The 14,062-nt window shown below is 43.8% G+C and overlaps 1 protein-coding gene across 18 annotated transcripts in view; it reads left to right on the top strand.

Moving 5' to 3' along the window:
- EPHA5 (EPH receptor A5) overlaps positions 1-14,062 on the top strand; it is a 197,284-nt gene that overhangs the window by 144,101 nt on the left and 39,121 nt on the right. For 11 of the 18 annotated variants that reach the window (XM_027455976.3, XM_027455987.3, XM_027455983.3 and 8 more), the window contains 2 exons: positions 3,384-3,543; positions 7,590-7,695. In XM_027455976.3, coding sequence (XP_027311777.2) covers positions 3,384-3,543; positions 7,590-7,695 — 266 coding nt within the window. The remainder of the gene's footprint in view (positions 1-3,383; positions 3,544-7,589; positions 7,696-14,062) is intronic. The other 7 variants (XM_027455977.3, XM_027455984.3, XM_027455988.3 and 4 more) reach the window with 1 other exon arrangement.

Raw genomic sequence — 14,062 nt, 5'->3', positions numbered from 1 at the left:
GAAGGGAATGGAGCAGTTTTATGCGTAAATCAATGTCACATTGATTTTGCAGTAAATGATTAGGAAGAGTTGAAATGAGGGTGTTGTTTTCCATTAGTGTGCCACTTCTCTTGAACAAATATGTTAAATCTGTGTGTCAGATTCCTCTCCAGCCTTATCACGTTGAGGTAGAGCATGCTCATTTGTTAAAAATAGGAGGGCTTGGGGATTAAGCTTCCACATCCTCCCGGAAGCATCAGGCTGTCCCTTGCACTTGGTATCTCAGTTCCTAATTTGGTTTTGCGTCCCTGATATGAGGAGAGGAGAAAGATTCACAGACAGATTGTGTCTGTTCTGATGTGAAGAAGGGCATCCTGGCTTTTAAAAGCTTGCCTCACTTTTCCAACTTGAGCTCTCCATGTAATGAGAAGCACTCTCTTGCTGCGAAGCTTGTCTCTCTGTCTCTGTTTCAAAGGATGACCTGTTCTCTTCCTGAAAAAATAATGCAGTTTTAAAGAAAATGGAAACAAGTGCGTTTTGTCTAAGTAACATCTTGTGAAGGATGTAACTGATCTAAGATTTCCAGAAATGAGGTCTGCAAGATTCGACTGAATAACAATTTTTGGCCTTAACCGGAACTGTAACGTGTTCTTTATTTTCTTTTGAAACAAACACACTTTCTACCTAAAAAAAAAAAAAAAAAAAAAAAAAAAGAGAGAGAGAGAGAGAGAAGAAAATAATGAAATTGAGTCACAATTATTTTTTCTTTCCTGAATTTCTATTTTAGAGAAGATCTTCAACTAGGTATGCCTGTTACCTAGGTGAAGTCACTCAGCATACAACTGCTCTGGAGCCTTGCTCCTCCTCCTCTTCTTTCTTCCTCCCTGGGAGTGACCCAGCCCAGCAGACAGGGAAAAAAGAGATTAGAAACTTTCTGCATCGAGATAAAATCAACTTTTTTCTTCCTGTAGTCGAGGGAACTTGGGAAGGGACATAAGTGGCTTAAATAGAGCTGAGCTCCCAGCTTTCTGCCCAGAAACCTACAGCGGAGAACCAGCTAGAGTTGCCAGCAGCCCAGATTTTGGGCACGGCAGTGCTGACTAGCCCAGCCTTTCCTGGGGACCTGCTGTGAGTCCCGTGGGGAGATTCAGGGAGAGATGATCTTCATTTTCCAGCTGGTGAGGAAGAGTGGAACCAGGTCCCAGATCCAGGATTAGAGGAAGAGTGCAGGATCTGTGTGCAGTCTGATGTGGTTGTTGGGATACACGGGAATGGCACAAAGCTACACTAGGGGAGCTTCAGACTAAAAATTAGGAAAAATTTGCTCACCGTGAGGATAGTCAGGCAGTGGAACAGGCTTCCTAGTGAGATGGATGATGCCTGTCAGGGTTCAAGAGACATTTGGATAATAGCCCTCAATGACATGCTGTAATTTTTGGTTAGCCCTGAAGTGGTCGGGCAGTTGGATTCGATGATCTTTGTAGGTCCCTTCCAACTGAACTATTCTGTTCTATATGTTGTTTTGGGGAAAAAAATGGTTAATACCATTTCTTGAAATGAAAACATTGCTATTGCAAAATGGTGGGATCCTAACAAAGCACAAGGAGTCTGTATACGCTTTTGCTGGTGATAATCAATTATGGATCCTTTTATTAACTCGTTTGAATGGCTGTTGTGGTACACTGAATCTTTCCCTTGGAGTGGCCTGGGAAGATACTAACCTCTAGAAATGTTACTAATGACATAATAATTAAAGCAAAAAAATCCATCTGTTTGTTTTGCTTAGTTTGTTTTCAAACAAATGACAAGGTTTTAAAATGTTGTATTTGTGGTCCACAATTATTTTCAAGTAGCTTCACTAAATAGTTCTTAAAGTGCAGGTCCTTCATGGGGAGGTTGCTACAGTCAGTCTGAGTTTATGCTGTCTTGATTTCTTTGTTTCAGGCTGATAGCAAAGCTTGGTGGTTTCTGTAGGAAAGCTCAAATGTTAAAGTGTTTGCAAAATCAGCAGTGTATTGAAAACCTAATTGGGCTGACATACAAGGAAAGATGTGAACTAATATTCACTTCCTGCTTTTTAACTATTCATTCTGCTATATTTGGGATGTCATCCTTAATCCTTCTTGTTTGTTGTTACTGTCATTTATATTCTCTTGGGTTTGGGCCCTTTATAACAGTAAATTCACAGTGTTCATTTCCAGAGGATGAGAATAATCGATATTAAATGTTTTGGAAAATTGAGGTTTGTCAGATCACATTCCTTTAAGAGAAATCACTCCTTAACAGGGAAAAAAAAAAAAAAAAAAAAAAAAAAGGCAGGTAGAAATAAATGCATCCGATATAGTCTCACATAGCTACAAGCTTCAATGAGAAAATCTGTAATCCTACATTTGGAGATTCCCAGAGCCATAGCCAGGCATACTGCCTATGGAAAGCTGCCCGGTAAATAAGAAAGCAAAAAGAAAAATCAGTTCAGATCCTAATAGCTGTGCAGAAATCTCAGCAAGAAATTGCTAAGAACTCCTGCTTACCTCATAATAATTTAGATCTGAGAGGATATGGTGAATAAAAAACAGTTTCCCAGTTTGTAGCCCTTAATTTATGAGCTCTTGTCAAGATTATGTGTTACAGTAAATAATTCTAAGAGTAATTACCAAGCATTTGAGTGAAATTTTAATCAAAGAACTGAAACTCTTTCACATTAGAACTGATTTAAATGAAGATTTATTTTAGCAAATTTTCTTCGAGTTCATTGCTTCAGAAGAACACTGCAAAATTAGTTATCTTCATAGAGTTTTAGTTGACTGTTCCTGGCCAACATCTAATTCATGATTCTAGAAATGCCAGCATAAAGTTGTATAATTAATAATATAGCGTAATATAATATATGGACTAATTGCATTGCATGGAAGTATTTTTGGTATAAATCAAAATCCCTCTTTGAGTCTGTGGAACCAATTTCAATTTTGCTGTGCCTTGGGATTGATTTTTGATTGTTGTTTGAATGCTTCCATCGTCCCAGCTATGTCTGTGCCAGCTGTGCTGCCTTTTAAGACAGCAGTGCACATCCAGAGCACTGGAACGCGGTTCCTGCTCCAGGTGCCATTTTCATCCCCGTGTGTTGTCATTTACAGTGGAAAATACCTCCGATCCCTTCCATGCCTTACAGAATCATTGGTTATAAAAGCTGCAGGACAAGTGAAAATCAGTTCTATCGTTTCATGCTATAGAAAGGAGCTTCAGAGTGTTTTTTTGGGGGAAAGAGATCCTCAGAAGTGCACATTTCAGTCATTCTTGGTAACTTTGGTGTGGGCATTAAGAGTTTCTTCCATGAGAGCCATTATTTGTGTGTTTGTGTGTTTGAACCTTTTTTTTTCTGTGTTTTCTGGGGGGGTTGGGAAAAGGACCAGGAGACGAGCTACACCATCATCAAGTCCAAAGAGACGATGATCACAGCAGATGGCTTGAAACCAGGCTCAGCGTACGTCTTCCAGATCCGAGCCCGGACAGCTGCTGGCTACGGTGGCTTCAGCCGAAGATTTGAGTTTGAAACCAGCCCCGTGTGTAAGTCCTTTTAATTACTGTCAGTCCACATCTCTGCAATGGTTGCCAGCAAGGAGGCAGTGGATCGATACCTTTGCAGAGAGCTCTGTCACTCTCGTGCTCTCTCCCTCTTTCTGGCCTCGTCCCTTGACTTAAGGAACATCAGGCACGTCATGTCTGTATGCTGGGCAGGCTAACACATCTCTGCTTGCTTCCTCGTCTCACGTGGTGGGGCAGGAGGTGAAGCACCAGGAGCTGAGGCTCCAGAAATTCATGGCATTCACTGCTTAGAAAAATCCTGTGTTCATGAGAACTGTTAGAGTTGAACGGTTGCTGCTGTCACGCCACTGAGTGAAGGAGAAGAGTCAGAGGGCAGGAGGAGGGAGAGGATGAGACCTCCTTTGCACTTCTAAAGGCTGTCTGCAGTCAATGCTGAGCTCTCTTAAGTATCTGTCGGGGGAAAAGCCTCTTTCTCCTGGAATGGTGCCCCTTTGTGAGGGGAAGAGCTTAACCAACATTTGCATCTTTTGCTTACTGTCAAGTTGAAAGACGGCTTCTGTTGGTTGCCAATGCCACAGCCTTGAGGAAAGGAATTTGACTGGCGATCAGAAATGGCAAAAATGTGCACTGCAGGCATAGGACTTCGCTTGGCCTGTTACAAATTTGTGGAGCTTGGGGTTTTTTTTGTTCTTTTAATGAATGCGATCATCCAGGTCTGCATTCTGGAGCAGATTTTGAGGCTGGGTGAACTCCAGAAAAATGTGGAGGCCCAGCTGAGCTTTCTCGTGGGTTCAGGCACAGCTGTGGGGAAATTCCTTTTGTCCTGATTACCAGATTTTTTTTGCTGAGGTCTAAAGATGTCCTTCAAAAATAATGTACTTGAGATATCTATTTCAGTTTGTACAACTGTAATTTATTAATCGTTTATACTGTTTGGGTAGAAGAGAAACTTTATGGTGGAATTGCTCCACTTAGTCCTGTGGAAAAGAGCCAATTGGTTCCACATTTTCCTTAGAAATATAAATTCATCAATACTTTGTTTACTGTTACTCCAGTCCATTTAAAATCCATCATCAGCTCTTTGAGAAAAGGATTGCTAGTTGTGATTTCAATGAATGCTACCTTTGAATCCGTAAGAGGTTTTTAAAGGAATCGCTGTATAAGTACAGATGCAACTATGGAGCCAGTGATTAAACTAATATAGTGCAAATTGCATCATGATGCAAGCATTAATGCAATAAGAATGGTCTATTTAATCTATTTCTTATTGTGTTAAACATTAATCGTGTCCTATAAGTAGCAACAAAATCATGTTATACTGAAAATTACTCTTTATTATACTAGGGAAGTTATGTTTGCCATTGGAAAGTTTCTAGTTCAGAGTAATTTGAGTAACAGTGTTCCAGAATATTAACAAAATGCATTAAATACATGCACGTTTGATCCAGTGCCATCATCACCTACAGCTCTAGTCCAAAAATAATGCCACTTCTTCAAAGCCTCTTGTGTGAGTATCTGTGCTAATCGTTGTTTTTTTTTTGTTTGTTTGTTTGTTTTTGTTTGTTTTTTTTGAGAGCATCACTTGGCAATACCCTAAAACACTTCACAGCACTGATGTTGTTTAGTTGTACCTGCCTACCAGTCTTCTCAGCCCTTTTGAGACAGAGAAGTAGGTACTTCTCTGATGGTAAAGAACTGATGTGTAGGCAGAGCAGTACTACGTGCTTCTCAGTTCAGGAGTTGGGAACTGTTCCTCTTTTGGACTAAGTCTTTTGGAATAACACTGTGGCTAAAGGAGGATTTAACCAGATGTTTAAATGCTTGGCAGAATTGAAATGCAGCATAAGCCTCAGTATCTTCCACAAGTGCTGTTCTATTTGGCATTTTAGACCTTTAAAAAAAGTGGGATTTTTGGCCCCCAAGGCCCTACCCAAAGTAAATCTTAGTGCCAGGAGAGTGAAGGAGTGACCAGCCTTCCAGCTGCGTTCCTGTGTTCCCGCATCCCAGAGAACCAGGCAGACTGAAAGCAAGCACAGATTGAAATCCCCGTGCTGTGTCAGAGTTCAGATCCGAAACTCTCAGAGAGCCAAAGCAAATAATTGGGATTCAGGCACAAACAGAAACCTTTCAGTGGCTGGTGTGAGAATCAAGCACTCACCCTCCAAAATTGTTTGGACCAAGCATCATGTTTTGTTTTCAGTTCCTGTAAATTTCTTTTTAATACACTCGGAGGAAATACCACAACAATTACTGACGGCTGCATGATCTAAGCATTGTACCTGAGAAGTGGAGGGGCGAAAAAAGCTGGGACTTGTTTTGGACTTTTCTCTTTTTTGAAACTTCGGGTTTGTTTTATGAACTGTGCCGTTCAGCGGAGCACTGTGATGCAGCCAGATCAGCATTTTTCAATAGATGCTTTTAGTTGCGTGGGAGCTGTTGTTGGATGTTATCCGCTTGCTGCTAAAAACTTTTTCTCCTGAATTGATGAGATAATCCAGCTGATCACCCGGCACGGAGCAGAAACATGTCACCAAGGCGAGGGACAGTAATGCAAGTTCCCCCCTTCGCATGGCAGCAAGATCCCAGATGGGTTTACAAATTCGTGCTCTTGTGCTGCCGTAGATCACGGCAGGATCCCATCGTATTTCCCCATCCCCTGAGCTGTGCAGAAAACCACCAGAGTAATAGCTTAATGTTCTCCTTTAAATGTTTTTCTTTTTAATTACTTTGTCAAGAAAGTAATAAAACATCATCTTAAGGAGCCTCTATAAATTCGTGAGGCTAATAAAATCTCTGGATGATGGCACGGCTTTGGAGCAGTTAACATTAAATATTTAATGTATCGGGCCAGTCATTCTGAAATCATTTACTGTTCTTGAGCCCATGCTGCTTGCAGTCGAGCACCAGAGAGCTCCTGTATGAAGAGCTACTTGAAACCTATTGTAGATGAACATTTAATGTCTCACCTTTCCTTCTTTCTTTTCTTTTAACAATTCATACGGGGCTATATTCAGTTTTTTTATAGCCTCCATAAAGTTAATCCGGTGCTAAGGACCAACTTTACTTCGATAGTTGAGCTAAAGGCCATCTTCAGCACAATCCATTCCTGCCTCGCTGCTTTCTCCAGTGGCTGAAGTTGCACGCGGGGCCAACGCCAGGGCAGGTGCCCCCGATCCCCAGCAGGACCTATAATGAGGTTTCTCACCTACAACAGCAACACATATGCCCAGGAGCAGGTTTCTGCTTGGGGAACCTCATGTGCAGAGCCCCAGCGAGAGGTAGGCTCCCTTCTCCTGAAGTGCAAAGCAAATCAGCATGGTACAAGTGCTGTTAGCATCTCAGTTTTTCAGGTTTCAGGAATCTACTCACCCGCTCTTACTAAATATATGGCAAAACCCAGTTCTCGAACAGATTTCCTGGCCTTTCTGCCTGCGTCTTTATCACGGGACTCATCTCAGTATTTTGTCAGAAGGGATCTTTACAAGGCATGAGCAAGCAGTTATGCTTTCCTTAGCAGATAAAAAGACCAAACAGTGGATGTGTCTTAGGAGATTCCTATTTTACAGAAGGCACTTTCTGGCCACGTGATACAGATGCTACAATGAGTTGGGTTTAAGTCGTTCATAGCTTCTTGAAGCACTGGTAGTGCTAATTGTCTCAGATCTTATTCACATCTCCTAGTTAGTAACAGCAGCAACAACATTCCAGAAATATTTTCTCTATTTGGTTTTCATCTTTTATCTGTGGGATTTCTAATGTAGCTGACCTGGGAAGGAGAAACTGCGGCCTGCAAACTCAAAAGCTGAGTTCTCTAACACTGAGTTTCTGAATTCAGTGATGAGATCAGATTTTGTTTGGTTTTTGGCTTGGTTTTGCATGTGTTTTGGTTTCTTTCCACCCATTTCCTTTCCAAAGTAGAAACAGGCAGCAAAGGGGGAAAGCACAAACCATAAAAGAAGAAATGAACTGGTAAGACTGAAACTTCATTGGCAGCCTCACAAGAAAGACCCATGCGAGTGCTGACTGTAATTTTAACCTTAATCTCCATTTTCTGTTTCTCATCTCAGCAGTAGCTGCATCCAGCGACCAGAGCCAGATTCCTATAATTGTTGTGTCTGTAACAGTGGGAGTTATTCTGCTGGCTGTTGTTATCGGTTTCCTTCTCAGTGGAAGGTAAGAAAAGAAGCTGTGTATTTACACTTCTCCAACTTTTGTAATAACTTTTATCTGACCAGCTGATTAGCACGATTTAGGCAATAGCAGTGTGTGAACAGAGCTGACAAGCAGTAGTGCTATAAACCAGCACGAAGGTGGGCTGATTGATCTGTTTGGACAGGCAGGAATTGCAAATGTGTGCTCACAGATGTAGTTCACTTCCCAGTGATTTTCATCTCTGTGTAGACCAGTCCTGATTGTTAGACTTGATTCTCACAGGAGTCTTTTCATATTCTTTTAAAAATAAGCAGAACATGTTGTAGGTAAAATTTCCTGAAGCCTACATATTTGCATTCTGACTTTGTGATGAGCTTTTCTCACAGAGAAAACTTGACTTCAGGAAAACACTTGTAAAGAAAAACAGAAGAATCCCAGCCGAACGGCCAAACGCCCTAAGTTTGGTGAGGTCTGGATTTCATTTTTCACGTGTAGGATGCTAATGTTTTCCCCACATGCTAGTAAATTATGCAGAGAGATCCCCCCACAGAGGCAAGCACTCAGCTTCAAACCATCAAGCAATCCCATTGACTTCTCATGTGCTTAAACATAGGCAAGTGATAAAAGCCTGGGCTCTACAGTCTTTGACAACTCTAATGGAAGTTGATGGAACTTGTTGGTGAACAAGGAATTGTGGTATTGGGGGAAAATCTGGCTTATGTCAGGATCAGTTTGTACGGCATCTCTAAATTTGTGGAGCAGCCAACACATGAGGCAGTTTTTCATACACTACACGCATATTCTTCAAAGTCGGTGAAGTACCTGTCAAAGCACAGTACATTTATTTTAATGTCAGCAGTCAAATAGTTCAGTGTCCTTCATGCAAAGTAACTTGAGGTGCCGTGCTCGCACGGCATCTATTGATAATTTGTTTTCAGTGCAAAATAAACATTTATTCTTGTAAGTACTTATACACTCAGCCTTGCTTGCATGGCACATCAGCTTGGGTCTACCAAGGTGACTATAAATTACAAGATGTCCTAAGTGTTAATTATAGTCACAAGGTATTTGCAGAGGAGCTGCACTCATACCGAATGTATCGGCTGAGGGTGTTATTTCACAGAGGAGTTAGAAGTGTTTGTCTGTGAATGCACCGGGGTGAAATCCAGCCAGGCTGAGCAGCTCTGTTCCCAGGCATAAAGCATCCGTAGAAGGACAGTTATTTCCTGTCTTAACAGGTAAGTGGCTGCCAGACTCCACTCAAGGTCAGAGACTGACACGCACGCTTCCAACTCAGCCATGCAAGCTCCTGTTATCTGCTTTGGGAGTCTTGTTGGGCTTAAAAATAGGCAAGTCAATGCTCTCATCTGAGCAAGAAGCCTGCAGTGGCATTGGGCGGGGGATGAATGGCGACACACCATTCACACCCGTGGCTCCAGGAAAGCTGTAGGCAAAAAAACTTGGCTCCAGACACTGTAGGTTGGAATTCAAGTCTCTCCTTAAAGCCTGGAGGGGTTGGGTCAAATCCCTGCTCCAGCTGAACAGAGGGAGGGATGTGGACCTTGGTCTCCATCAGCCTCAATACAAACAGGAGGGAGCACGTGTGACTGTAGGAAAGCTGTAGGTGTAGCCTGGCACCTCTGCAAGGAGGAGTCTGTGGATGTGAATTGCAGGTGGAGGGACACATCCCTCAGTAGCTCTAAGACATTGCTGTCGTGTGGCAGCCAGTAGCTTTGGCTCTTGGCACAGTTTTCAGAAGTGCTCAGGGTCCGTTTGGTGAGGACATGCACTTGCAAGTGGCCTTTTTACTCCTGGCCAGGTCCAAGCAAGCAGTTGCAGAGCCTGAACCATTTGTCAGCAGTTCTAGTTAGTTATTATGGCCTTCTGTCCTTTGCCCTGATGGGCTTCCCAAGATGTGCTTCCTCTTGGCTTTTTATCCCTTGATACATTTATAAAAACCCTGGTCAGCTTTGGCTGGAGTTTTATCCCCTCCTTTTCTGCTGCTTTAATCCTCCTACCTCATGCTCTTACCTCTCTCCATGGACCTGCATGGAGCTGCAGACTCCTGGGAGCTTCCCCGTGGTGCCATGCTGGCTGTAGAAGGGGCAGGCATAGGGACTGGAGGGCTTTGCTGGTTCATGTTCGCTCCCTCTGCTACCTGGATGGAGAACTGGCCAAAGCAGGCTTACGGTAGGTCTTCCTGAGGACAAGCCTGATGAAGGAGTGGTTAAGGAAGATAAACCTTCCTTTGGAGCAGCTGCCTTGCCTTCCTACTTTGACACGGGCCTCATGGGTTGTACAGTGTCCAGGGAACAAAAGAGGAGTTGAGCTCGTAGTCCATTTTCAACTTTTCAACCCTTCTCCTAGACTGGGAGGAACCCAGTCCCTCAGCCAGAGGCTGTGGAGGAGCCTCCAGTGCCAAGGTTTGGTGTGTTGTTAGAGAATTAGCTTCGAAACTGCAGGGCTTCTTGGCCACTTGGAGTTCCTGTGAATTTTAAAGCCCATCTCCTGTGTTGAGTGACTCTTCAGAACAGAAAAATAAACCTCGGAAAGCTGACAGCCAATCTGAAATTAAACAAAGCAAAACAAAAAAATTGCTCCTGTTTGGAAGAAGCAGAAATGCCACTGAAACGTGTCAGTCATGCTGCTTCGCCTTGGATGCGATTTCAAGACAATTCATGGAGCGACTCTCATGCTGTGACATTGCAGGGATGATAAATGCATTCCAAGTCGGAGGATAATCCCTTTCTGAGGCTGTTAACCTGTTTCTGGAAGACTTTTCTGTACCTTCGGAGAGGTTGTGTGTTCCAACACGTGGTACTAGGGAGTTAAATTTCCTTTTCTGTTTCTTTCCTGTAATTATTTTAGAAAAACAGACATTCTGAGCTCCAGGATTTGCTCCAGCTGGAATCACCATGGCTTTCCATGCCGAGTAAGCTGTGCCAAGTCCAAGCTCTTCTCTCTGAATAATGTAGGAGGACAGGTACTGTCCAGCAGCAAAGCTACACAAGAAACCCTCTCAGGCTGCAGCAGCGAGGGCACAGCCTGGACAGTTCCTATAAAGGGGCAGCTCAGCTCTGGCTTCATGCTGCTCCCAGGCACTCTGGGAGTCCCTGGGCACCTCAGAATTAGGATATCGCTCCCTAAGGTGCTGTATGGCATCTCTTTGGGCCTGTTCCCCCACGTGCTGGGCAAAAGCAAGCATGTCAGGAGGCAGGGCACTGAGCACTGGGGAAACTGGGAAAACAGAGCAGGAGCTTGAGCAGCCCTGCAGTGAGGAGGGGGTCCTCCCGATGCTGGCAGCTCAGAAAGTAATTTCTTAGTGTAGGACTCGGGAGTCTGCTGGCTCTGCAGGCTTTTTATTTTCTGCTGTGTCCCTGGAGGCAGAAGTTTCCACACCTCTTCCCTTTCTGCCTTCAAGTAGCTCTGCAGTCTCTCGCCTCTTTTGAACGAATGTAAATAACAGCTTGGCATTTCCCGTTGGCAGCTGGCCCCAAACCAAAGGTCAGCTGAACGTTAGTCACAGTGGCATTTCCACCAGCCAGCGTCCATCTGTGGAAACGCGCTTTGTTTCTGAAGCCGGAGGTTCCTGGGAATTTGAAACCGAATGCGCTTTGCCCTAAACAATTAAGCTGCATTTCAGAGCTGATTTACTTGCAGATGCTCAAGAAAACTCTTCCTGTAAATAATGCGTCCTCTGACCAAGGTCATAAATGCTGCTAAGCAAAATAGCTGGTAACTGTTAAAGCCTCCTGCTCTCTGCATCAAGGGCGTATTAATTATATAACAATCAGGATTACAAATCAAAGGGATTCACTAAATCAGACCATACTTGTCTGGGCGAAAAAGAAAAGTGGATTGCAAATCTATTATTAAACCACATGCAAGCATTGAATTAAAGAACGTGGAGTTATCATCTTTGTTTTCTTAGGATTATGTGTTCTTCTCAAAAGCACAATGCATTTCACAGATACAGCAAAGCTAAATTTTGCTTTCCTCACAATGCTTGAATTAGTTGCCACTTGCGGTGCTGCTCCTAATTGAAGTATATATTAATCTGAAATAATTAGACTTCTGTTTCGAAGTGTCAGACAGTGCCACCAGCAAAGATCTGTGCGCTACATCTTACAAGGGGAAGAAGGTGGCGCATCCGTTGTTGTAGTACCAGCCCCTGATTTCTCCAAACTTCAGCAGGAGGCTGGGTGCAGCCCAGCCAAAGCAGGTTTCCATCAGCCTGTGAAGGAGATGCACAGCTCCAGAGCGGTTTTCTCTGTGTTGTCCTTCCAGCCTTGTTCCCAAAACCAAAGGGGTCTAAAGGTGAATGTTAAGAGACTGCCAGTCCCTGCGGTCCCCCAGGCATTAGAGTTTTGTAGCATTAACCAAAGTAATGGGCTTTTAGAGAGTAAAATGGGAAGGCTTTTAGGTCAATGCTGAGCATGTTTGCAAAAGCTGCTCAAAATAACTAAGTATGCTGCGTATCTGCATTTATAGCCTGCTGCCCATTATGGGTGACTTTTCAGTCTGAAGTGGTCTTCCAAGGAACCGGACGGAGCTTTTTATAGAACCTAAGGAAATAATGCTTGAAGGAGTGGAAACTGCCCCTCACCCTGTTCTGCGCATCCATAGAAAGTCTCTCCTGGCAAGAAAGCAGCCTTTCGAAAGACAAAGCAAAGACAAATCTTCCCACTGGGGCATTGGCAATTAGAAGCTTCTGCACCAGAGTATCCATCCTTGACCTTAGCTGATTTAGACTTTTAAATGTCAGCCCCTGCGGTGGCAGAGGGCTGGTTTCTGGCCACAAATATGTGCATCTCGTTAAAAAGTGACTTTCAGAGAGGTTGAGAGGATTGGAGGGGTGGGGGGGATGAAAGGTGTGCTGTCTGTGGCGTGGAAGGTCTAAATTGAAGGAATTTTTCCACAGTCCCCCGCATCTTTTTCCAAGATGTGGCAGGGCTTAAAATAGTTCAGTTTTTCAGTATTTCCGTAGGAAATGGGAGACGGTTCGTAGATAACGTTTTTCATTGAGAGAATTTTTCCAGCATGAGTCACAATTTTTGTTCGTTGTGGCTTTTTAGAGGATTGTTATCTCTATATTCCTGCCTGTTCTTCCTTCTTCCTACAGGACATTGTCTCCCATGATCTATAGCCATTTTATTGATACTGCCTGTTGCCAAACGCCCCTGTAATTCACCTGACAACAGGAAGGATTTGGCTGGAGAAGCTAGTGCTCTGCCAAGTCAAGCTTCCTATCCACCGAGAACAGGCAGGGTCTGGTGCTGCCTGTGTTCAGGTCAACATTTTTCCTATCCCCATCGTGTTAACAGGCTCTTTGCTCTTTAGCTGTACGTTTTCCAGGAGAGAGGAGTGTCAGCAGCATCATTATACAACATCCATCTCTGAAAAAGAAGCGCTCTGGTCCCCTCCCCTTCTCCACAGGGTGATGCCAAAGCTGGTGTGGAGATCTGCCCAGAGTCCCTACATCTTTTGTCCTCCCTCCAGTCTACCTAGGTCAGCTCAGCCACTTTACCTGCTCCAGCACCTTTTCTTCTTTTTTGTTCTGAACACTTCTGGGCTTAGTACTTTGATACAAGCACAGAACAAGCCAGTTTGAGTTGCTGCTGGGTTTAGGGACCCAGGCTGATCTGCTTTCCGATGACTTTGCCTTGGACAGGAGGTGAGATTTGACCAAGTCTGTAATTAAGTTCCAAGAATTTCTGAATTATTCCAGCGGCAGCCAAGGGAATGAGACAAAAGGAGCGCTAGGAACAGATAACTGGCTGGCGTAAGCTTTGTCTGAGCAGGGGAAACGTGGGGGAGAGTACAGCAGTTGGTGACAAAAGCTCCTCATCCTCATGCAGATGATGCATTTGATGGCATTGTGCAAGTTTTTTGTCCACTTGGACAAGAGAGCTGGGGTGCCTTTCAAGCTGGAAATGGGAGTTTGACTTAAGTGGTAGCAGCTCCAGGCTGCTGCTGAGCACTAGTGTTTTAAAGTGGGGCTTTACAGTGTCTTTTCTTGGCTGTGGAGTGGGTAGAAGATGAAGAAAAGAAAACCAGGCTCTTGTCCCCTTGCACTTCTGAATATGTGAATATTTCACCCTGCTTCAGATGCTAGAAATAGGAAACACGACATGGAGGCACACCGTGTTGGGGCACATAACCTGTTTTCCAGGCAAGAGGCCGTCTGTACTTCCTCCTGGCTTAGACATAGTGGAGTGCAATGCAAGGGGTGCTTCCAGGTGCAGTTTCTTACCTGGGAAGCATTTGCTCTCCTTCACTGTAGTGATTGCATTTGTATCGTCTCCTTGGGCTTCTGCCTTCTCAGTTAAAGAAGACATATATTCCTAGCAGTTCCTTATAGTAGAAATATATTCCTAGGAGCTGACGG

The sequence above is a fragment of the Anas platyrhynchos genome, chromosome 4, assembly GCF_047663525.1.
Source record: "Anas platyrhynchos isolate ZD024472 breed Pekin duck chromosome 4, IASCAAS_PekinDuck_T2T, whole genome shotgun sequence".
In the NCBI taxonomy this organism is placed as follows: domain Eukaryota; kingdom Metazoa; phylum Chordata; class Aves; order Anseriformes; family Anatidae; genus Anas; species Anas platyrhynchos.
The sequence above is the reverse complement of the archived record's forward strand: the minus strand, read 5'-3'. Positions and strand labels throughout refer to the sequence as shown.